The sequence below is a fragment of the Falco biarmicus genome, chromosome 21 (assembly GCF_023638135.1).
Source record: "Falco biarmicus isolate bFalBia1 chromosome 21, bFalBia1.pri, whole genome shotgun sequence".
Lineage (NCBI taxonomy): Eukaryota > Metazoa > Chordata > Aves > Falconiformes > Falconidae > Falco > Falco biarmicus.
The window spans coordinates 554,098-576,440 of NC_079308.1; the positions used below are offsets into that span (position 1 = coordinate 554,098).

General features: G+C 59.8%; 5 protein-coding genes across 13 annotated transcripts in view; 3 read left to right on the forward strand and 2 right to left on the reverse strand.

The window, feature by feature from the left end:
* The window catches only part of LOC130141795 (zinc finger protein RFP-like), a 3,925-nt gene extending 817 nt beyond the window's left edge, over positions 1–3,108 (forward strand). Inside the window, exons 2-8 of one of the 3 annotated variants that reach the window (XM_056322985.1) lie at positions 418–513; positions 604–822; positions 921–943; positions 1,258–1,373; positions 1,787–1,834; positions 2,364–2,548; positions 2,710–2,917. In XM_056322985.1, the coding sequence (XP_056178960.1) occupies positions 418–513; positions 604–822; positions 921–943; positions 1,258–1,373; positions 1,787–1,834; positions 2,364–2,548; positions 2,710–2,778 (756 nt within the window). In that variant the 3' untranslated portion in view covers positions 2,779–2,917. Of the gene's footprint in view, positions 1–417; positions 514–603; positions 823–920; positions 944–1,257; positions 1,374–1,786; positions 1,835–2,363 lie in introns of all 3 variants that reach the window. The other 2 variants (XM_056322984.1, XM_056322983.1) reach the window with 2 other exon arrangements.
* A 3,373-nt stretch (positions 3,109–6,481) lies between these two features.
* On the reverse strand, positions 6,482–11,570 carry MGAT1 (alpha-1,3-mannosyl-glycoprotein 2-beta-N-acetylglucosaminyltransferase). 6 transcript variants are annotated; one of them, XM_056323014.1, is made up of 3 exons: positions 11,459–11,570; positions 10,126–10,383; positions 6,482–8,091 (listed from the first exon to the last, which is right to left on the reverse strand). In XM_056323014.1, the coding sequence occupies exon 3, from the start codon at positions 8,060–8,062 to the stop codon at positions 6,737–6,739; it is 1,326 nt and encodes a 441-aa protein (XP_056178989.1). In that variant the 5' UTR covers positions 8,063–8,091; positions 10,126–10,383; positions 11,459–11,570; the 3' UTR covers positions 6,482–6,736. The 6 variants fall into 6 exon arrangements, 5 of the variants coding, with proteins under 5 accessions (XP_056178989.1, XP_056178990.1, XP_056178992.1 ...); XM_056323015.1 differs by lacking the exons at positions 10,126–10,383; positions 11,459–11,570 and adding an exon at positions 9,189–10,086; XM_056323017.1 differs by lacking the exons at positions 10,126–10,383; positions 11,459–11,570 and adding an exon at positions 8,591–8,660.
* Positions 11,571–11,793: 223 nt separating this feature from the next.
* On the forward strand, positions 11,794–13,217 carry POLR1H (RNA polymerase I subunit H). 2 transcript variants are annotated; one of them, XM_056323056.1, is made up of 5 exons: positions 11,794–11,883; positions 12,291–12,422; positions 12,514–12,614; positions 12,886–12,995; positions 13,116–13,217. In XM_056323056.1, exons 2-5 carry the CDS (start codon positions 12,293–12,295, stop codon positions 13,138–13,140), a joined length of 366 nt encoding a protein of 121 aa, XP_056179031.1. In that variant the 5' UTR covers positions 11,794–11,883; positions 12,291–12,292; the 3' UTR covers positions 13,141–13,217. The 2 variants fall into 2 exon arrangements, with proteins under 2 accessions (XP_056179031.1, XP_056179032.1); XM_056323057.1 differs by having other exon boundaries at positions 11,823–11,860.
* Positions 13,218–13,479: 262 nt separating this feature from the next.
* PPP1R11 (protein phosphatase 1 regulatory inhibitor subunit 11) lies at positions 13,480–15,901 on the forward strand. Its single transcript, XM_056323060.1, has 3 exons — positions 13,480–13,992; positions 14,987–15,095; positions 15,212–15,901. The coding sequence occupies exons 1-3, from the start codon at positions 13,924–13,926 to the stop codon at positions 15,529–15,531; spliced, it is 498 nt and encodes a 165-aa protein (XP_056179035.1). The 5' UTR covers positions 13,480–13,923; the 3' UTR covers positions 15,532–15,901.
* Positions 15,902–18,228: 2,327 nt separating this feature from the next.
* LOC130141812 (E3 ubiquitin-protein ligase TRIM39-like) lies at positions 18,229–22,335 on the reverse strand. The gene is made up of 7 exons (XM_056323061.1): positions 22,259–22,335; positions 20,616–21,508; positions 19,985–20,080; positions 19,678–19,908; positions 19,123–19,145; positions 18,887–19,008; positions 18,229–18,789 (listed from the first exon to the last, which is right to left on the reverse strand). The coding sequence occupies exons 2-7, from the start codon at positions 21,027–21,029 to the stop codon at positions 18,242–18,244; spliced, it is 1,434 nt and encodes a 477-aa protein (XP_056179036.1). The 5' UTR covers positions 21,030–21,508; positions 22,259–22,335; the 3' UTR covers positions 18,229–18,241.
* Positions 22,336–22,343: the final 8 nt, after the last annotated feature.

Here is a 22,343-nt window from a genome sequence, read left to right on the forward strand (position 1 = left end):
GAGGTTCCTGCTCCGCCTCCGGGTGCAGAAGGGAAATGGGGGTCCCCAAAGGGGGTCTGGGCCCAGCTGGGGGTGCAAGGAGGGGGGAACAAAGAAGGGCTGGGGTGTTTAAAGGGCCGGTGGGGATTTTTTAGGGGAGGTCATGGAGGGATGGGGGCTGGAAGACCCATAGTGACCATACAGCACTACGTATTTATAAATCTGTATAGGTAAGGTGTGGGTATACATATTGCATAGCTACAGACTAATTATGAAGTGGATATAGATGCACACATCTGCTTCAGCACAGCTGGAGAGGAGGATGAGGCCACCCGTGCTGGCTATATCCTGGGTGCTTTAGGGGTCCCAGCCTCCCCAACCCCCGCCCCGGCCTTTCCCCTCACCTTCAGGAGCCAAAACCCCTTTTCTTGGTTGCAGGACCAGTTTGAAGCTTCCCTAAAAGCCCTGCAAGAGGAGGATGAGCGACGTGCTGGGCTGGCGGCAGCAGCAGAGGAGACAAGACAGGAGATGCTGGTGGGTGCTCCCGCTGTTGGGGTGCACTGTGGGGGACAAAATGCTTCATCCCCCCCTCCAGCATCCTTCTCCTTTCCCTTCATCTCCCAGAGCAGAGTTGATGCCGAGAAGCAGAAGCTGCTGGCGGTGCTGGAAGGGCTTCGGCGGGTGCTGGGTGAGCAGGAATCACGGTTCTTGATCCGTCTTGGCCGCTTGCGCCTAAGGTTGGAGGAGCAGCGACGTGGTGAAGCCGCCGAAATGGCCCGGCTCCAGCAACGCCGCTCCGAGCTCCAGGCCAAGTGCCGGCAACCAGACAGTGACCTGCTACGGGTGAGCCAAATCTTTTTCCAAAATCCCTCTTGTTTTCCCCCTTTTGGCTTTTATTCCCTGGTAAACAGCCCTGAGCATTTCTCTCCCTTCCTCTCCAGGATGCCCAAATCACCCTGAGCAGGTACCGGGGCCAAAAAGCACCACCTGGAATGCCGTTTTTGGGCCAAAAGCCTCCGTTTTGCGGGTCTCCTCCTCACCCTGCATCCTTTTCCCCAGGGATTTTTGCTTTTGAGTTGGGAGGGTTGATGGTTAATCCAGAGCCTGGAGGGGGAAGGCGGTGGAGGGAAGCGTAGAATCTATCATCACATCTTGCAGGAAGGAGCTGGAGCTTTTCCTGGGGAAATAAAGCTTTCCCCATGGTTCTTCAGCACAGGGAAGGGAAATCTGGGGATTTCTTCACATTAAACACACCGATTTGCCCCCCCTCACCCCGAGGTGCACAGAGTGGAGGGCGCAGCCGTCGCTGCCGCTGATGCCGGAGCTGGAAGCGGAACTCGAGGATTTTGCCCTGAAAACCAACATGCTGGCAGAGGCAGTGATGCAGTTTAAAGGTGTTTGGAGGGGAAAAACTGGCAAAAAGGGGGATTTAGTAGGCAGAAATGGGAGCTAGGAGCGGGGTTGGGGGAGTGCAGAGACCTCCTCGGGTTTCACAGAGTTTGGCTGGAAGGTCCAAGCATCATAAATGTCCCTTTAATTAAGAACATTTCAGGGATTTATCCCTTTTATAGCAGCCTTAGGGGGTGGGCAACTGCAGGTGGGAGGTGCAGAGGGCTTCTAGGTGTTAACCAGCACCCAAATTGGGACATGAATTAGGTGCAGAGGGGGGCAATGCACCACACAAAGAGGGTTTGAGGGTCCCACCTCCAGCAGTTTCACCCTCTCCATGTGATGAGGAATGAGGGGGACACATGGGGCAGGGCTGGATCCAGGGTTACAAGTCTCCGGGGTCACTTTCTATTTCCAGACATCGTGGGGTGCTCACTGGAGGAAGACTCAGGGGGATACCGGAGAGGTGAGTTGGGCTTCGAGGACGACAGATGGGTTCAGCACCTGGGGCTGATGCTCAGGTTCAGCATCCAGAGCTGGGGCTCAGCTGCAAAATCTGGAGCTGACGCCCTGGTGCAATGCCTGGGACTGATGCTTGGGCGCAATATTTGAAGCGGATGCTCTAGTGCAATATTTAGGGCTGATAATCAGGTGCAAACATTTGAAGCTGACGCTCTGGTGCAACATCTGGGTGCAGAGTCCTGGGCTGATGCTCAGGTGCAATATTTGGAGCTAAAGCTCCAGTGCAATGCTCAGACGCAGTATTTGAAGCTGATGTTTCAGTGCAACATTTAGAGCTGGTAATTAGGTGCAAGACTTGAAGCTGATGCTCTGGTGCAACACCCAGGGCAGAAGCTTGGGTGCAATATTTCAAGTTGATGCTCTTTTGCAGTGCCTGGGGCTGGTGCAACATGCAGAACTGATGCTCAAGTGCAATATTTGGAGCTAATACCAGGATGCACCAAGCCCCCCTAACACCCCTCTCCCCCTCCCAGCAACCGTGACGCTGGACCCGGCTACAGCTCACCCCCAAATCCTGGTGTCAGCAGACGGCCGGACCGCAGGACGCCGGGAATCCCCCCTGGCTCCTCTTCCCTCGGGAACCGAGCGTTTCGAGTCTCTCCGCTGCGTTTTGGGTCTGCAGGGCTTCTCGGGGGGCCGGCACCGCTGGGCTGTGGAGGTTCGTCCCGGTCCCGACTGGGCACTGGGGGTGGCTCGGGAATTCATGTCCCGTAAGGGCTGCTTCGGTCTCAGCCCCGAACGAGGGGTCTGGGCCGTGGGGCAGTGGTTGGGGCAGCTACGGGCTCTCACCTGGCCCAGCCCCACATCTCTGCCCCACAGCCGCGTGCCCCGACGCATCGAGGTGGCTTTGGATTATGCTGGCGGGCGGGTGGCTTTCCGCGATGCTGACAGTGAGACCGAAATCTTCGCCTTCCCTCCAGCAACTTTCGCCGGTGAACGACTCCGGCCACTGCTCTGGCTGGGTGAGGGGCCAGCTCTGCTCACTCTCTGCCCCTGAATCCCCCCGAAACAAGACCCTTCCACCATTCCAATGAACCCCCTTGCTCCATAAGAGCACGCACACACATCAGCCCCATCTGCTTTTCCTTTTAACACTTAATTTAGCCAAATTAGTCACAAAAATTTCACCCTCCCACTCCTTGCCACATTTGCATGGACCATTCTTTGCAGCTTGGCTGGGCAGTTCTCCAGTGAACATAAGCCTCGAAAGGGGGGGGGGGGGGGGGAGAAAAAAAAGACAAGGGGGTATCTTGCTTCCCACTGCTGCTTTGCAGTGCTCACCCCCAAACCACTTTCTCAACCCACCCTGAATGCACGTTTTTCATCCATTTAACTATTACTATTATTTTTTTTTGGGGGGGTGGGGGAAGGGGATTAAAGATAGAGGAGGAAATTGCATGTGGGCCTGGAGCAGAGCAGGGTTTTTCCACACTGGGGAGAGGGGACACACTCAAGGCATGTCTTCTTTCCAATTTAATGCTTTCTGTTGGGTTTTTTCCCCTCCTGTTGAGCTGCAAAACACCCACATTTCCCCACAAGGAAACATCCTTAGTGGGAGAGTGGAGAGATTTTTGCTTCCCCAGCTGTTTGTCAATGGAAATATGTCCCAGAAAAACAGGGAGAACCCCCCTCCCAAAAATTTAAAGAGGTCACTCTGAAGAAGAAAAAGGGCTTTGCTGCTGCTGGTGGGTACCTCGTAGGAAGGCTTTGCAAGCAGAAAAGCTTCTGCTTAGGATTTGCAGAGAATTTAGGGGAACTGGGATAAAAACCACTTTTTGTGCCTCCCAGGATCGCTTAGGCTGGGGCCTCCCTGTGGTTGTGCAATTGCTGCCAGGATGCAAGGAGGGAGGGAAGCCACAGACAGGATTACATGCCCCGTTTCAACACCAAGAAGTGAATAAAGGGGGAAAAAAATTAAGCAAACCAGCACCTTGAGACTGCAAGAAGTCATTTTTAGAGTTAAACCACGTCAAAGTGCTGTTATCAGGCAGCACAGGGCAGGTCTCTGCCTCTTACAGCCAAAATTGTTCTGTCTCTGCTGCCAGACTTTGACATTGACCTGAGGAAGAGGAGAAACCACCAGGAAAGGTAGCAGGAAGGGCAGCTGCTTTCATCTTCAGGGCCCTAATTTTAAATACGGCCCCTGAAAAACCCACAGATCACTGCTAAACCTAAATTACAGCCTGGCTTGGTTGTGTAATCAGTCATTTCCTCGCTTGGCTCACAGCAAGGTAGGTCATAGGTGGTGTCTCCCTCGAAAGAAAAGAGCTTGTTATAGCACAAAGTCTGGTGACGCTTCGTGTCACAAATGTAAATTGAAAGTGCTTCTTCAAAGCATCACGTGCCAACACACGCACTTCTGATGCTCCACTTGATCTGGAAAGCTTTATAAAAGTTTAAGCTGAAAGTCCACACAAAAAAATAAAGCATAAACAAGAAGTAAAAAAATAAAAAAGTTGTCTTTCTGAGTGGTTCAGCAGGCCCAGGGTTGACTATCCAACGGGGGGGGTGGGGGGGGGTGGGGTAGAAATCAGCCTCTTTTCAACGGAAGGCACCTCACCAGCCTCACATCAGCAATTTGGATGGCAGGTCGCTTGGCGTGGAGGGCGCACAGCCCCCGCTCCTCCAGCTGAGCCAGCGGATGCGCCTCACAGCCTTTCCACAAACCCCCCACAGCGGCCCCGTGCACCCCGAAACCCCCCCTCCGCCACCACCTGACGGATAAAACTGGCAGCAGCCCACGAGAGGAGCCGCTGGAGAGCTGCCGAAGGTTTTTTTTTTCTGCGAGAGACGGAGCTTTTGCCGAAGCGGTGGAGCGCGGGGGGGGCGGCGGGCCCGTTCCTGCGGGGCTCGGCGCGGTTTGAGGCCGGTTTCTAACGAGCTTCGCCAGCGCCACCCCACCCGCGCCGCTCCCGCCGAGCCCCCGCGCCCCGCCTTCTCGAGGCTGCCGGCGCACTCTGATTGGCTGCCTGCCCTCCACCGCAGCACCTCATTGGCTGCTCCTCCCCGCGCGGCCCCGGCGCTAGGACCACCCTCAGGGGCGGACCTGGGTGGGAACCGCGAACCCGCGAGGCGGGGCCGGCGCGGAGGAGCGGACCTGAGTGAAGACCGCGGTGCCCCCCGCGAGGGCGGGGGCGTTGACCCTGCGCTGCTCCTCGTGGAGGGCCATTTTAAGTGAAAAAAGGGCAGGTTTGGGGGGCGGCTTTGCGACTATTCGGGTCAATAATCGGCGGCTGTTTATAAAAAATGGGGCTCAAAAGGCACTTTTTTTAATCGCCAGCTCGTGAAACCCAAAACCCACTGATTTGATCATATTTCCCCCCAAAATGCAGCTCCTGTGCAAACTGGGGGTGTGTATCAGTGATTTAAATCCTGGTTTTGGGCGGGGGGGGTGGGGGGGTGTTACATTGTCTGCATTTCCTCCAGGGAGCAGCCAGCATGCTGGGAAATGGGGATTTTCTGCCTCCAAATTTTCCTCCACAGGAAAGAAACCCCCAAACTGGAGAGGAATTGCTTAATAAGAGGGGTTCTGCGCTGCGGCCTGGAGTAGAAAGTGCAGGAAAACCCCGTAACCCCCTTCTTTTTGGGTGGACTGTCCCCCTTTTAAGTAAAAATAAAAAGATGTGGTGTATTCAGCACCAGTAGTGGTAGTGGTGAGGAAACGGCTCCAAAAATATCCCTAAACCCACACAGATTTAACCCAAATCCTGCGGGGGCCATAAATCCCTCCCAGTGTTACCAGTTTGCCCAGTCCTTCCTGCCCCATTGGCCATTCCCCCTCCTTTTATCCCAGTTTCATGCGATAAAACGTCGTAATTTCATTTCTTCCATTTCATAATTCCCCCCGTTCTGAACAGAGGCTTTTTCTTCCCAAAACAAAGCTGAGCGGGATGCTTCTCCCCCCCTAAACCCCTTGCTGCCCAACTCCCCCCAGAAAAGCCACGCCCGAGGGATTCTTTCAGATAAAAAGGGGGACTTTTTTAACACAAAAAGGGCTTTTTAGCACCAGAAGTGATGCCTCCTCCAGACCCCTACACTCCAATCCTGGAACATATGGGGCAGAACATATAGACTGGCAAGCAGGCTGTGGTGTAGGGCCTAAGTAGAGCGAGGGGAGTATATGGACTGTGATATAGGGCCTGGACATAGTGCCAAGACCCTACAGCCCCATATAGGGACAGGATCGCATAGCCCAGACCATATGGCCCCATATAGTATAGCATATATATGTATAGATGGTTTATATATAGGGCCTAGACCCCACAGCCACACACAGGGACTAGGGCACAGCCCCTTATTCAGGTCCTAAACCCCACAGCCCGATCCAGGGCCTGGAATATAGGGTCAAGACCATACAGAACGCAGGGTACCTAGGCCTGTATAGACTCCCATAGATCTGTATAGACCCATATAGCTGCGTACGGACCCCCACAGACCTGTATAGCTGCCCATAGGTCAGTTTATGGCCTGCAGCGCCCAGAGCATTGAGCTGAATATAGGGAAGAGGGCGTAGAGTGCAATACAGGGCCTGGGTGGCACCGACAGCTGGGCTGAGTGATAGTAGCAAAAGAAATCTAAATTTTGGGGCGGGTAGATTTTAGGAGGTTTTTTGCCTTTTATTCTGGAAAATAATTTCTCCACTCAGAGCTGCCTTTGCCCTGAATTTCCCCCATCACGGCACCGGAGAAGCGGCAGGCGAGCTGCTCTTTGCTGCATGCCAAATCCTCTCCACTAAAGACACATCAAAAAAAAAACCCAAAACAGACAAACAGTTATGAAAAAGGGGGACACCCACCCACCCCCAAAAAAAACCAAAAAACCACAACAAGCGGAGTGACAGCACCCGCTAACTCCAGCTGGGATCATAACCCGTCCAGTCCGAAGGAGGCGCGAGATAAACGCGACGTCCCCGATAGACGAAGCTGACAATGCCGCGATAACCAGCGCGAGGGACACCGGATTTGAGGTCGTCCATCAGCCCCAGGGCTTTGGCGAAGGCTTTGAAGGAATCGCGGCCGCCGTACTGCAGGCGGACGGCGCCCAGCTCCCGCCGCCGGTTCCCTTGGAGATCTTCCACCCTCACCTCTGGCGCGGCGTAAACCTTGGGGAGGAAAGAACGTTCATACTCTTCCTTTTTGAGGTAAGAAAGATCCAGCTGGGTAAAAGGCACGAAACGGTCATTAAGTTTGATAAATTTTAAATATTGATCGAAAAATTGCCCGTGGCTCACTCCTTTACGACCAAACGTCATCGTACGGGAAACTTCGGGGCGGATGCAGGAACGATCTCGCCGTTGCTCGGGTTGACGCATCCAGTCGTCCCAAAAAGCTCGCGGCCATTTGGGTTCAAGTTCATCCCAAAGTTCAGCTAAAAGCAACCAACCGAGACCGGGAAAAAAATCAGTCCGATAAAGCAATTCAGCTTGTCCAACATCCACCATTTGCTCTTTCCCGTTGTCATTCCACGCAGAGATGCACCAGAGGCTGCGATCGGCGAGGAGCAGCGGGAACGCCGCCTGGAAATACTCGAAAAAATCCGGAGCAACTTCTAAATCATCCTCCACCACGATGGCGGCGCGGTAACGGAAGGTCCGGAAAACCTGTCCTAACGCCCAACGGTAATGCCGAGCGATTTTATAATAACCTTGGAATTTACGGTGCTCTGCCGGCACCGGGATATCGCTAAGATCGGGTTGTCGGATATGAGCCACGGCGTCGCCGTAGGAGGCGATGACACGAGCCGTCTCGGCGTGACCGCAATCCTGGCTGACGATGACGGGGAAACGTTGCGCCGAAGGTCGGTAACGTAAGAGTTTATCCAAACACCGCCGGACGGTGCTGCGGTCACAAGCCATCACCAGGACGGGTAACACCGTGGCAGCGGGATCGGTGAGTTGCGGTGGGGCTGGGGAGGGCGGGGGGGGAGGGTTGGGGGTGATTCGAACCCCGCGCCGCTGCCCCCACAACCCGCTGTAACGGTGGATTTGGCGCAGGAGTTCTTTTTGCCGTTCCAGTTCGGTTTCAGCATCTTGAGCCAAACGGATCACTTCCGCCGTCAGCCGGTCGCCTTCACCGGGGGAGGCCGGGCGGCTCCAGAGGAAGAGGAGGAGGAGGCCGTTCCAGGCGATGAAGAGCACCGCCCCCCACACCACCAAGCTGCTCTTCTTCAGCATCCTTCAGCACTCACTCCCACGCCATGGACCTGGGGGGGGAAACACATGAGGGGGGGGGGTGTTAACAGCGAGGGGACCCCCCTGTCACCCCCAAACCGGTGCTGAAGAGGGACAGGGACGCCTCGCAGTTGTGTCACCCCAAAACACGTGGGGAAACCTTCACCCCCCGACTCCACCAGCCTCCCCAAAGGAGGAACACCCCCCCCGCGGGGAGAGGAAGCGAAACCGCAGGGCCCCGGAGCCTCCCACCAGAAACGTGGCATCGCAGAGATACAAAAAAAACCACCTTAAATAAGGGGAAAAAATGCAATAATAACCCCGAAACCCACATCTTGGTGCGGGGAGGAGGGGGCAGAGTCCGCTCCTGTCAAACATTAACCCAGCAGCCAGCTCAGGTGAGGATTTGCCACTGTGAGGGGGGTGGGTGAAACGGGGGTGGTTTCTGTTGGAAAAACGGGGACAAATAAAATACCAAATTTAAGTACTAAAATCTTTGCAAAGTCAGGTTTTCAGAGAGTTTTTACTCACCCGGAGCCCGGCCCAACTCCCGCCGGCGGAGGCAAGATGTCAGCGCGGGCAGGAATGGGGAGGACTGGGGGTGGGGGGGACGGGGGGGGGGACGGGGGGAAAGGGGAATTAAGAGGGGAAAAAAAAAAAAAAAAAAAAGAAGAGGGAAAAAAAACAAGAGGGAAAAAAAAAAGTGATTGCTTAACTCCAGGGAAGGAGCGGCACGGGCAAGCGGCTCAAGGGTTAACACTGCCGCAGGCCACGTTGGCGGGCGGAAAAAGGGAATTAAAAGGAAAGAAAACACCCGGAAAAGGGGTATTAAAGAGGAAAAAAGGGGAAAAAAGGGGTGTAGAGCAGTAGGAAGGAGAGTGAGCCCAGCAGCACCACATTTTGGTCCCCCCAGGAGGGGAAGGGTGAAGGCAGAAAGTGCCGGCAGTGCTGAGAGCCGCCGGCGCGGTTCCCCCTTCCCGGCCCTGAAAGCCTCATCTGGCCCCGGAAAATCAGCTGGAAAGAAGAGGTGGGGAAAAAAAAAAAAAAAAAGGTGAAAAAAGTAAATTTCGGGGATCTGGTGCTTCTTAGTTGGGTCCCTGTGGAGAAAGACACTGGGATTAAGCCGTACCTGCGGGGCCGAAAGCAGCTCAGCCTCGTAGCAGCCCAAAACGCCAGTGTTTTGGCTGAGAACAAGGGGGTTTGGCCCAAAACACGGGTGTTTTGGCCCAAACCGAGGGTGTTTGGCTCAAACCGAGGGTTCAGCTGTGGTTTTACCCAGCGTTTCTCAGCAGCGAGGCAGGAGCCAGCGGCGAGGCGCTGAGTAAGCAGAGCTGGGGATTTTCCCTGCCCTCAGCTTTGCTCCAGGGGAGACTCCGAGCGAGCGATACTTATTCAAATTAAATCCTCCAGTGCCCAAAAATCCCCCCAAATCCGGGGACGGGGGCAACATTCCCCCTATTTTTTCCCCTCAGGGGCTTTTGGAGGTGAAACACCTCAAATCCAAACACTCCTGGAGTTTTTGGGAAGATTTTAAGCTGCTTTCCCTCGTCACAGCATCCCCCAGAGACACCAAAACCAGCAGATTTTGGGCAAACGCCCACTGGTTTCATGCCACCACCTCTAAATTACTCATTAAATATTCTTTTTAATTATTCCAGGCTCCTTTTTTGCACCCTGGGGGAAAGCAGCTCCAGCCTCAACACCACCAAAACCACCTGGAAGGGACCAAGGAAGCGAGCACTGCTTTCAGGGATCCCCCCGCCCTGGTTTTTCACCTCATTTTTCCACCTTTTTGGCTTCATTTCAGGCAGGACGATGCCAAACTAAACCACAACAACTCAGCTCAATGCAAACAAACCCTCGTCTTGGGCAAAACTAATCTCTTCTCCCATGGGATTCTCTGCTGAGTGTCACCCCAGCGCCTCAATCTTCCTGAAAATCCAATTTTTTTCCCCCTTTTTTTGCTTTTCAGTGAGATTTTAACCCCCTTTCAGTGGGAATTCGCAGCCGAGCAGACAGGAAAAACATTTCGCTTCTCTCTCCGGGTTAAAATCCTCGGGGTTTACCTGGTTGCAGCTCGCTCCAGGGGGAGGGGGGTCGCTGGGGTTCCCCCCTCCCCCCCCTTTTCCAGAGCTGCCTGGGAATCCCTGGGGAATGGGGGGGGGAATGAAGTTGCTGCTTCTCTCCTGTCAGAGCTTCGTCAAGTGGGGGGAGGTCAGGCCATGGCAGTGGCCGCGTCCATCTGTCTGTCCGCTGGCTCGGGGCTTGGCATCCTCCAGTCCCCAGCCATGCTTTTTTGTGGGGGGGGTTGTCTCCAGGGAGCTCTAAAAGTGGGGAAGGAGAGGTTAAAATGCCCAAATTCTCTCCCACCCCCCTTTTATGGGGTGGTAGTGGTGGAAATAGTCCCCCCCATATCTCCCCAGGGATGGTGCAGCCCCCCAAAATCCCTGAGGAGAGGAATTCCTGCAGGAAGTGGGGGGCGGCTTCCTCCCTACCCCATAGGGACACGGAATTATCCCCGCGCCGACTCTCTAGGAGATACAGGACCCTCCCCTGCCCCTCCTGACACCCCTAGAGGGGTCAGAGGGCACCCCCCCAGCAGCCCTACTGACATCCCCGTAGGGATCGGATGAACCCCCCCCCCCCCCCCCCAGCCCCATAGCAGCCCCCCAGCCCCTCCTGACACCTCCGTATGGGGATCAGAGCCCCTCCAGCTCCGTAGCAGCTTCCCAGCTCCTCCTGACACCTCGGCGGGGATCACAGGAACCCCACCCCACCCCTCCTGACACCACTACAGGGCTCAGGGGAGCCCCCCAGCCCCATAGCAGCCCCCTCAACACTCTTATAGGGGTCAGGGGAACCCCCCAATCCCTCCCGACATCCCCATAGGGCTCAGGGGAGTCCCCCCTAGTCTCTTGTGACAGCCCTATAAGGATCAGAGGAGCCCCTCCCCCCCAACCCCAGAGCAGCCTCCCCAACCCCCTCACAGGGGTCAGGGGAGCCCCCCATTCTTTCTGACACCCCTATAGGGGTCAGGGGAGCCCCCCCAGCCTCTCCCACGAGCCCTATAGGGATCAGAGGAGCATCCCCCCAGCCCCATAGCAACCCCCCCCGCCCCTCCTGACAACCCCATATGGGGATCAGAGGAGCCCCCCAGCCCCCGTGCAGCCCCCCAGCCCCTCCTGACACCCCCATATGGGGATGAGAGGAGCCCCCCGGCCCCCCAGCGGCCCCCCCAGCACCTCCCGCCAGCCCCGCAGGGGACACTGAAGGCCCCCCCACCCCTACAGGCGACACAGGTCCCCCCTGCAGCCCCGAGGGCCACCCCCAGTGTCCCCCCCGGCGCCCGCAGGGCCAGCCCCGGGCCCGCTGCCCGCCCCAGGGCCCCCCCCCCGGTACCAGCGGCGCCTCCCGGCAGCGGCCGCCACTTCCGCCCCGCCGCACCGGAAGCGACGCCATGGCAACGACAAAGCTCCGCCCAAGACTCCGCCCCCCACCAGGCCACGCTCCCCTGCGGTCGGGCCACGCCCCCATCCAAATCACGCTCCCGCAATGGCGTAGCCACGCCCCCTCCCCGCTAGGCCACGCCCCCTCCCGGGCTTCCCTAATGAATTAACGGCGACTTAATTAATCAACTCCTTGGCGCTTCCTCTAATCAGTCAATTAACACGAGCTTAATTAATCGATCCCTGGGGCTTCCAATAATTAACGTGGAGCTCCGCAAGCTTGGGAAGGGGGAAGTGACGTAGAGGAAGGGGTTTGACGGGGCGGGGCGGGAGAGTCCCCCCCGCGCGCGCTCAGGTCGGTTTGGGCAGCGCGGGGAGGTTCGACTTGTCTGCTCTGGGGGGCACTGGGGGGGCGATGGGAGGGACTGGGAGGGATGTGGCGTGTTGGGGGGGGGCTTGAGGGGATGAGGGGCACTGGGGGGAGCAATGGGAGGGATTGAGGGGGCAGTGGGGGGCTATGGGGGGGATGTGGGGCACTGGGGGGAGCACTGGGTCGGTGGGGAACCGGGGCAGTGGGAGGCAATGGGGATGCTGGAGGGGGCATGTGGCACGGCGGAGCTGGGGATGATGGGGGGTTGCCTGTGAATGGGGGGCCAGTAAGGTGATGGGGGGGGTGATTGAGGGCTCTGGGATGGTGAGAGTCAGCGGTACCAGGGATTGAGGGTGTGCTGAGAGGCGAGGACCCCTCCCTCGACACCCCCACAATTCTTGCTCCCCACCCCCAGGCATGGAGCTGCCCCCCTCCTGTTTCCAGTCTTCCCTGGATTTCTGCCCCGAGTGCGGCTCCGTCCTGCCACGGCCAGGCCCCCATAGCACCATCCGCTGCCCCCGCTGTGCCTTCACCCTCCGTAGCGCTGGTCAGTGGTGGGGGGGGGTCTGGACATCTGGGTCTCTTCTGGGACATCCCCCCTCCCAGCACCCCTTGACTTCGTTTCCCCCCTTCCCCAGATTTTGAAGGTAAAATCATCCGCAGCACCATAGAGTTCAACCGGCTGGACCCCACGGCGGGGAGGGGGTCGGATCCTGCGCCCCGCCTTGAGGGACCGCTGGTGAGTGCTGGTGGGGGGGGGCAAACCCTGCTGGGAGAGCCCCCCACCCCAAAAAAACTACAGCAGGGGGGCTCAACTGCCTCTGGAACGATGCCCCCCACCCCAACTCTGGCCCATACAAACCACAACACTCCCTGGGCCAGGATATTTGGGGGTTACCCCCCCTAAGTTGGGTTTAACCCCCTCCCTAAGCCTTGGGGGGGGGGGGGGGGGGTATCAAGTCCCCCATGCCCAGAGCAGGGGATAACCCCCATAATTTTGGGGTGGGCAGGTGGAGCGGCGGTGCCCGCGCTGCGGCCACGAGGGGATGGCGTACCACACCCGGCAGATGCGCTCGGCCGACGAGGGCCAGACCGTCTTCTACACCTGCCCCCACTGCCGGTGAGGGGCTCCCCCATTTTTATCTCCCCCCCCCCCATTTTTATACACACCCCCCTCCCCAAGCCACGGAGGGGGGATGTGCCCAAACCCTCCCCTAACTGCTGCTTCCTTTCCATGCAGGTTTCAGGAGAAGGAGGATTCGTGACTGGGTATTTGCTTCGCTCGGGGGTATTTGCCCCCTCCCATGTGGGTAATAAAAGCCCCCCAGGGTTTTTATCCGTGGCTGTGCTTGGGGGTGTCTCAGTTGCCCCCTCCCAACACCTCTTCAGCCCCATCTGCCCGCCCCGGTCTCTGAATTACCCTTCAGCTCCTCTCTGCCCACCCGTCAGGGCTTATCTGCCCCCCCAAAACTGCCCCCCAACCCCCAGCACCTATCTGCCCCGCAAACGTGCTGCCTGTCCCCCCCTCCCCGCCCAGCCCCGAGGCCCTATCTGCCCCTACATACTGTTCCCTTGGCCCCTATCTGGCCCTCTAAGCCCCTGAGTTAACCCCTTTACCCCCCCAAACTGCTCCCTTGGCCCCTGTTTGCCCCCCTCAGGCCTTATCTGCCCCCGACCCTGAATTGCCCCTCCAGACCCCGTCTACCCTCTCAAACTGCCCCCTTGGCCCTTATCTGCCCGCCCCAGGCCCTGGAGTGCCCCTTCAAGCCCTCTCTGCGCCCCCAAGGGCCCGGCGGCCCCGCGCATGCGCGCCGCAGCCGTACGGCGGAAGTGAGGCTGCGCAGGGGGAGCACATTCCCTGCCGGACCTACCGGAAGTGCCGCCGCCGGCCGGAAGTGGGGGCGGTTGTGGGCGCTACACCGGGGCGGCGGCGGCGGCGAGAGCGGCCCGGCCCGGCCCTTCCCGGCGCTCCCCGCCCGCAGCGGGGCCTCGGCGGCGGCCGGGAGGCCCCCACCGGCCCCGGGGCACCGCACCGGCCGGCTGCAGCCATGGCGGAAGCAGCGGACAGCGGCGGCTGCGGCACCGCCACCGTCACCGAGACCGGTGCAGCCGAGCCGGTAAGGCCCGAGGGGGCTATAGGTGCCGAGGAGGGGCTGTGGGTACCGGGGTGAGGGGCTATAGGTGCCGAGGAGGGGCTGTGGGTACCGGGGTGGGGGACTATAGGTGCCGAGGAGGGGCTGTGGGTACCGGGGTGAGGGGCTATAGGTGCCGAGGAGGGGCTGTGGGTACCGGGGTGGGGGGCTATAGGTGCCGAGGAGGGGCTGTGGGTACCGGGGTGAGGGGCTATAGGTGCCGAGGAGGGGCTGTGGGTACCGGGGTGGGGGGCTATAGGTGCCGAGGAGGGGCTGTGGGTACCGGGGTGAGGGGGCTATAGGTGCCGAGGAGGGGCTGTGGGTACCTGGGTGGGGGGCTATAGGTGCCGAGGAGGAGCTGTGGGTACCGGGGTGGGGGGCTATAGGTGCCGAGGAGGGGCTGTGGGTACCGGGGTGGGGGGCTATAGGTGCCGAGGAGGGGCTGTGGGTACCGGGGTGGGGGGCTATAGGTGCCGAGGAGGGGCTGTGGGTACCGGGGTGGGGGGCTATAGGTGCCGAGGAGGAGCCAATACATACCTGAGAGGCGTGTATACATACTGGGGGGGGGCTATAGATACTGAAGGGGGGCTGTAAATATTCCGGGGGATTTATAGATTCCCATGGGGGGCTAAGGATGCCAGGGGGGGAGCGACACAGACTATGGAGAACTATAGATACCAGGCAGATCTATAGGTACCATGGGGGCTATAGGCACCCAGGGTGGGCTATAAGCTGCAGGGGGTTATAAACACCCAGCAGGGTATACGTGGGGGGTGGGCGTGTGCTGTAAACAGCCAGGGCACCTACAGAAATATGGGGGGGGGCATGACAGGAGTGGGTGCAGGGCCAGCGTCGGGGGGATGACCAGAGGGCTGTTTTGGGGCAGTGTCGGAGCCCCCAGGAGGGGTTGTTCTCGAGGGGGGGGGGGGGTCCTTGCCATGGTGTCATGGCGCTGGTGACACCCCCATCCCCCTTCCAGGAGAACCGCAGCCTGACCCTGAAGCTGCGCAAACGGAAGCCAGACAAGAAGGTTGAGTGGTCAAGCGACACCGTCGACAATGAGCATTTGGGCCGCCGCTCCTCCAAGTGTGAGTGGCCCTGGGGACACTGTTGTCCCCCTCCCCAGACACCTGTGTCCCCTCTGGAGACACCCGTGTCCCCTGACATCCCCCCCACACCATTACTTCCCCCCACCCCCCCCCAGGCTGCTGCATCTACGAAAAGCCACGGGCGTTCGGGGAGAGCTCGACAGAGAGCGAGGAGGAGGAGGAGGAAGAGGAGGCGGCAGTGACAAGGGGAGGGGATGAAGGCTGCGGCCACCTCCACTGCGTCCGGGGACATAAACGGGGGCGGGGGCGGCAGGGGGGGGCTGGGGGGGGGGATGCCGGGGGCTGGGGGTGGCCCCCAAGTGCTGCCCCCTGGGCCCCCCACCCCTATGGAGCACTGAGGAGCCCTGTGGAGGGTCCCAGCTCCCCCTGCCCCCCCCCCGCTGACCCACGGACCTCCCTGGCTGTCCCTTATTGACTCTTGAGCCCCTCCCCAGGTCCCCCAACCCCAAATATTGACTCTGGGCTTGAACCATACCCCAAGAATCACTCCTACCACATCACCTCGGGGGTCAGCACCCCCCAAATATTACTGCCTGAGCCCCCCCTTAAATCGATACCTGAACCCCTCAGCTCCTGAAGACCCTCCATCCCCAAAATGCCAGTCCTGTTTCCCCCAAATTGAGCCCCCCCCTTCCAAATATCACTGCCTGAGCCCCCTCCAAAACACCAATTCCTGCCGCCCCCCCCCCCACACATACACCCCAGTGTTTGGGGGTGGCATTTTGGGGTGTCCCCACCACCCCTCCTCGTGGCACCTGTGGGCATTAAAGGTGGCACCGCTGCGACTGCTGCCGTGGTGCTCGTGGAAGGGGGGAGATGGCGTTTATTGGGGGGGGGGGGTGTCAGCGAGGAGGGAGGAGGGGGGCAGCTTTTGGGGGGTTCTTCCCCACTCCAGGTGCCTCCTCTGGGGATGGGGGGCGTAGGGGGGCGGCATCAGCTCGGAGCTGGGCCCCCAGGCTGTGGGGAGAAGGGGAGGGGGGGGGTTGTTAGTGCAGGATGTCATTAAAAGGGAGGGGACAAAACACAACAAATGGGGCAGGAAGCCCATGGGGCAGAAGTGTCCCCAGGATGCCACCAGACCAGGGTGTGTCCCCACAGGAGGGACAAGGTGCCACCAAAACAAGTGTCACTTCCCAAAAATGTCACCCAGCTGGATCAGGCCCCACCCAGCACGTGCACCAGGATGCTGGGGTGTCGTCGTCGTCCCCCCCACCACTGCCCCAAGGCGATGGCGAGGTCACCTGGGCTGTGGTGACACCTGGCCCCGGGGGGAGGGGGGGGGGCTCAGGTGTCCAGGCACGTGAGGGACAGGGCACAGGGTCACAGCTGGATGCCTGGGTCCCCCAGCACCCCCGAAGAGCTGGGGGCACCGCTGGGGCCCCCCTTAGCACCACAAGGTCCCCAGCCCCCCATGACACCTGGGTCACACACCCCCAGCCCTCCCAAATCCCTCTCAGACACCTGGGTCTCCCCCCAGAAGCTCTGGGTCCCCACGGCTCCCCCCTCCAGCCCCGTGGGGGTGTGCGTCCCCCCCAGCACCCCTGGATCAGCCCCCTCCCTCCCCTTGTCCCCCAAGTCCCTTCCAGCCCCACAAGTGCCCCCAGACACCTGGGTAACCCTAAATTCCCCACCCTCCAGCCCCCCAGGTCCCCCCAAGATGCCTAGGTGCCCCAAATTCCCTGTGAGCCCCCCAAGTGCGCCTGGATGCTTGGGTCCCCAGGTTCCCCCCCCCTACCCCTGATTCCCCCAGATGCCCCCAGTTCCCCCAAACACCTGGGTCCCCCTCAGACACCCACCCCTCCCCCCCCCAAGTCCCCCCTGCTCCCCTTTACCTGCAGCGCTGTGGCCGGCGGGGGGGTCCGGGTGTTCCCTGAGCCAGACGCTGGGCGATGCGACTCTCCACGGCCAGAGCCACGGGGGTGCGGAGGCGGCGGGGGGCGCAGGGCAGGCAGCACCGCGGGCAGGAGAAAGCAGCAGTGGGCTCGCCGGGGTGGGCGGTGGGCAGGCAGCGGCGGCAGCAGCTGTGGTTGCAGGCGAAGAGGACGGGGTCCCGCAGTGGCTGCCCGCAGGCCGGGCACAACGTGTCCCGCACCAGCTGGGCCAGCGGGCCCCGTTCCGGTGGCCCTGAGGGGGCCATGGCGTGTGGAGGCGTGTGCGAGGCGTGTGTGAGGCGTGTGCGAGGCGGGGAGGACAGCCCACGCGTGGGCGATGGCGGGGCGGGGATGGGGAGGGACATGGGAATGCGGGGATGGGGAGGGACACGGATGGGGGGACGGGGAGAGGGACGTGGGCACACGGATGGACACGTGAATGTGGCGACAGGGAGGGACACGGATGTGGGGACACACAGAGGGGCGTAAAGAGACAGGGAGGGACACGGACAGAGGGACGCTGATGGACAGGGACACGGGGGAGCAGACACGTGGGGAGGCACAAACTGATGTGGGGACACATGGGGGACACAGAGGGACACGCACGGGGCCAGGGACACACGGGTAGAGGGACACGGCCCTGCCACACGCCCGCACCTACCGCCACACGCCTCTGGTGCTGCCGCAGAGCCGGACCCGGCTGGTGCCAGACGCTGGGGAAGGCGATCCGGAGCCCAGTGGTGCCGCAGAGCTCGATGGCAAGGAGCAAGAGCCTGGCGGTGCCGGATGTCGGGGAGCCAAATCCCGGTGGCGCCGGAGCAGTGGATGTCAGGGAGCCAAATCCCAGTGGCGCCGGAGCAGTGGATGTCGGAGAGCCAAATCCCGGTGGTGCCGGAGCAGTGGATGTCGGGGAGCCAAGCCCTGTTTATGCCGGAGCAGTGGATCCTGGCGGTGCCAGATGTCCAAGAGCCAAATCCTGGTGGTGGTGCCGGATTGCCAGACCGTGGCAGTGCTGCATCTCAGCGAGCCAAATCCCAGCCGTGCCAGATCACCGGATCCCGGTGGTGCCAGATGTCAGAGCACCGGATCCCGGTGGTGCCAAACATCAGAGCGCCAAAAAACTCTGTCTATGCCGGAGCACCGGATCCCGGTGGTGCCAGATCTTGGAGAGCCAAACCCCATCTATACCAGAGCGCCGGCTCCTGGCGCTGCCAGATGTCATCAAGCCGAACGCCACCGGCACCGCTTTCCCCCTCACTCCCAGTCAGTGGGTGAACGGATAACCAGAGGCGCCGCGTTTTTCCTGCCGGCACGGATCCCGGGATAGAAAAGCGGCCAAATCTTTTCAGTGAAAGTATCGGTGAAGGTATAAATGTGGGAGCGATCCGTGACGTTATAAAAAGCCACTTTGCCGGCTTCGTAGTCCACGAAGACCCCCACCCGCTTGGGTTTCACCCGCACCGTCAGCGGGGTGAAGGGGGTGGTGGTGGCTGCGTATTTATTGCCATTCCAGAGCCGTACCCGCCAATATCCCGTCTCCGGCAACGGCGTTAATTCCCCTTTCCGACTCACGGAATCCTTACAAACGCCGAGCGCCCAGTGGGTTTTATCACCGACTTCCACCTCCCAGTAATGACGCCCAGAGGTAAAACCCTGCGCTGCCAAAACGCAGGGGTAGATGGTGAAACGCCGCGGGGTATCGGGTAAATCCCGGGGTCGAACTTCCACGAAACGAACGCTTTTCCGATCTTCCGATAAAACCAGGTTGGGATGTGCTGTGTCGGGATCCAACGTCACCTCGCCTGGATGGCAACACCAGGAAGGAAAGGGGGAGGATTTAGGGGGTGGGGAGCAAGGGGAGGGGGGTCCCGGCTGCGGCACGATGCGGGGTTTCCTCACCGATGAGGCGCCGGGTGATTTTCCGGAGGGTGAAGTATTGCCGGGGGAAACTGCAGAAGTTTTTCTCCAGCTCGATGGGGACGGAAACCGGTTCTTCCACCGGCACTGCCGCCGCCTCGCACCTGCCGGCAGCCCCAGCGGAGGTGGGACGAGCCAGCCGCCGCACCCCCAAATCCCGCTTTTCTGCCCCAAAACACAGCCCGGAGAGCAGCACAAATCACCTGCACGGTTCTTACCTGGCCAGGGTGTCCTTTATGTCCTGAAACGGGGAGAGCAGGAAAAAAAGGGGGGTTAGGTGCGCCAGAACCCCCTCAAAGTCAACCTCTGGGGCAGGATCAGTCCCAACAGCAGGGATCCCAGCCCCCAGCAGCAATCCCAGCCCCAGGAATCCTGTCCCTGGCCACGATCCTGATGCTGACCCCATTCCCAGTGTTCCTGGTGGTGATCCCATCCCCAACACAGATCCCCCCTCCGCAGTGATCCCATCCCTGGGGGCAATCCTGTCCCCAAAACCAATCGCCTTCCCGGTGATCCCACCCCTAAAACTAGTCCTGTCTCCAGGGATGATCCTGTCCCCAAAACCAATCCTGTTCCTGGGGATCCTGTCCCCAGGGGGGATCCAGTCCCCAAAACAGATCCCATTCCCAGGGGCTATCTCCCAAAACTAATCCCACCCCTGGTGATCCCATCCCCAGCAACAAGCCCGTCCTAGGCCCACCACAACCCTGCCGCTGCTCCCATCCCCAGTGGTGATCCACCCGCCGCTAATACTGATCCCGCTCCTGCCCTACCTTGAGCATCTCGGCGCCTGACTGCAGACACTTCTCCTCCAGCTCTGCCACGAGGGCGGCCAGGACCCGGCGCTGCTCCCCGAGCCGAGCCAGGTTGGCCTGAAGCCGCTGCAGGATCTCGCGTTCTTCCTCCTCCAGCCGCTGCAGCAGCAGCCGCTCCTCCTCCTCCAGAAGCTGGTGAAGCTCCTCAAATTCCCGGGCGATGCGTTCCCGCCACAGGGCCACCTTCCTCTGCCGGGAAAAAGGCACCAGTGAGCGCCAGGAGTTGCTGGGATCCCCCTGGCATCCCCCAGCACCATCAACCTGCCTTCAGCTCGCCGGGTTTCTTCTCCTCCCGCGCTCGGCAGCCGGCCACCGCCTCCAGCTTCCGCTCCAGCGGCTCCAGGCAGCGCTGCAGCTTCTCCTGCCAGGAGGGGAGAGAGGAGGGCAGGCAACGGGATGGGACCCCCTTCCCTGAATGCCTCCTCCAGCCCCGAATCCCTCCTCTGCCAGAGCTGAGCGAGTGGTGACCATGTGGAAGGCCTCGAGGAAAGGGTTTGGGGCTAAGCCCCACGGCACGGAGCTGCAGATGGGGACTAGCTAGGGTCTAATTCCCTCGGATGGTCTCGAGGAAGAATTTGGGGCTTAAAATGGAGACGGCGAAGAGCTGCTGCCCAAAATTTCTCCACAAACAGCCTCGGGGCAAGCTAAATTCCACCATCAGGGGCCAGAAATGGAAATACGGATGAGCCGTGGCCAAATTCCTTACACAAACAGTCCTCGGGGAGAGAGTCTGGGGCTAAATCCCATCAGGAGGGCCTGAAAGCAGAGACTGGGATGAGTTACACCTGAAACCCCTCCACCAGCTGCCCTGGGATCAATCGTGGGGCTAAAACCAAGACTTGGGGACACACTCCCTCTTCACCCCGCCAGGATTTCGCTCTCCCCCATCCCCCCACCTTATACTCGAGGGCCGCGTCGTCGAGGGGGACGAGGGCGTGGGCGCGGTGGGCGTGGGAGATCTCACAGAGCAGGCAAACGGGGGCTTGATCGTCGCGACAGAACCGGGCCAAAGCTTGGCCGTGAGCTTGGCAGCGACTCTCCTCCCTGGCTTTCCGTTTGGCACCGCGAAGCTGCCGGGCGGCTTCTACCATATTCCCGAGCTGCCGGTTGGGCCGAAGGGCACGATGGCGAGAGGTTTTACGGCAGACGGGGCAGGGGAAATCGCGCGCCAGCTCAGCCCACCAGCGGGTGATGCAACGGCGGCAGAAATTGTGGCCACATTCGATGATGACGGGATCTTGCAGGTATTCCAGGCAAACCGAGCAGCTGGCTTCCACCTGCAGCGTCTCCAGGGGGTCAGCACCCGACATGACGGCGCTGCCGTTGGCCCCCCTGAATTTGGGGTGGGGGTGGGGATGGCTGGGCTTGGATCAGGGGGATTGGGGAAGGGCTGATGGGAAGGGGAGGGTTGGAAGAAGTTTTGGGGTGAAAAGAACTTAAATCCCTGAAGGCGATGAGGCGGTTTTAGTAAAAATGCGACAGTAAGGTGCGGTGATGTGCGTTCCAAGTGGTTTTGGGGAGAAAACAGCTCAGTTCAGTCCAGGTGATGATATCGTTTGGGTGCGAAGCGATCCTGAGGCGGCGGCGCGGGTTCAAAGGGGTTTTGGGGCAAGGCAAAACCAGCTCAACTCCATCAAGGTGATGATGTCATTTTGCTGTGGAGGAATTCCCAGGCGGCGGTGCAGGTTCAGCAGGGTTTTGAGGTGAAACCAGCGTAATTCTCTCAAGGTGACGACGTCATTTAGCAAGGAGGTGACACCAAGGTGCTAGTGTGGTTCCCAAGTGCTTTCTGGGGGGAAACCAGCTGAATTCAGTTAAAACAAGAACGTGCTGCCGGCAGTGCCTGTATAGGAGTCCCTGTAGCAGAAGTTCTGGGGGAGCCCTATATAGCAGTCGCTATAGGGAAGGCCTCTATAGGGGACTCCCTGCCCAGGGGGAGCCCCTATAGAGATATATCACAGGAAGAGGCTCTATAAGGGATTCCCCAGAGGGATGGGGGCCCTATAGGAGTGCCCCTATAGAAAAGGAGCCCTAAACTGGATGCCCTTTAGGGAGGTGGGGGACCTAGTTTACTATAGAGGATTCCCTATAGAAAAGGGGATGAATAAGGGGACACTCATTACAGAGGGGAAGTGCATGGGTCCCTATAGGGGAGTTCCTATAGAAAAGGGGACGCATAGGGGCCACCCCACACAAAGATGTTGGGAGTCCCTATAGGGTTGGCTCTATAGGAAGGATCCTTAGATCCTTAGAGGGGACACACCACAGGAAAAGGCCGTACCAGGATCCCCATAAATCGTGTCCCTACGGGAAAGGGCCCTATAGTGGAGGCTCTGAGGGCGGGAAGCTGTTCCGGGTCGCCATAGGGGTCCCTACAGGGGACAGCGCTCAGGGGTGGGCCGTGCCGGGCGTCCCTACAAGAAGGGCTCTATAGGGGACACCCTATAGGCAGGGGCCGTGCCGGGGGTCCCTACAGGAAGGGCTCTATAGGGGACACCCTACGGGGGGGGAAATCCCGGCCGCCTACGCCCCCACTCACCGCCAGCCGCCGCGCCGGGCCCAACGCCGGAAGTGACGACACAAACCCGCCCACCGTCTCGTGCTGGTGGCGCCCTCCCGCCCCT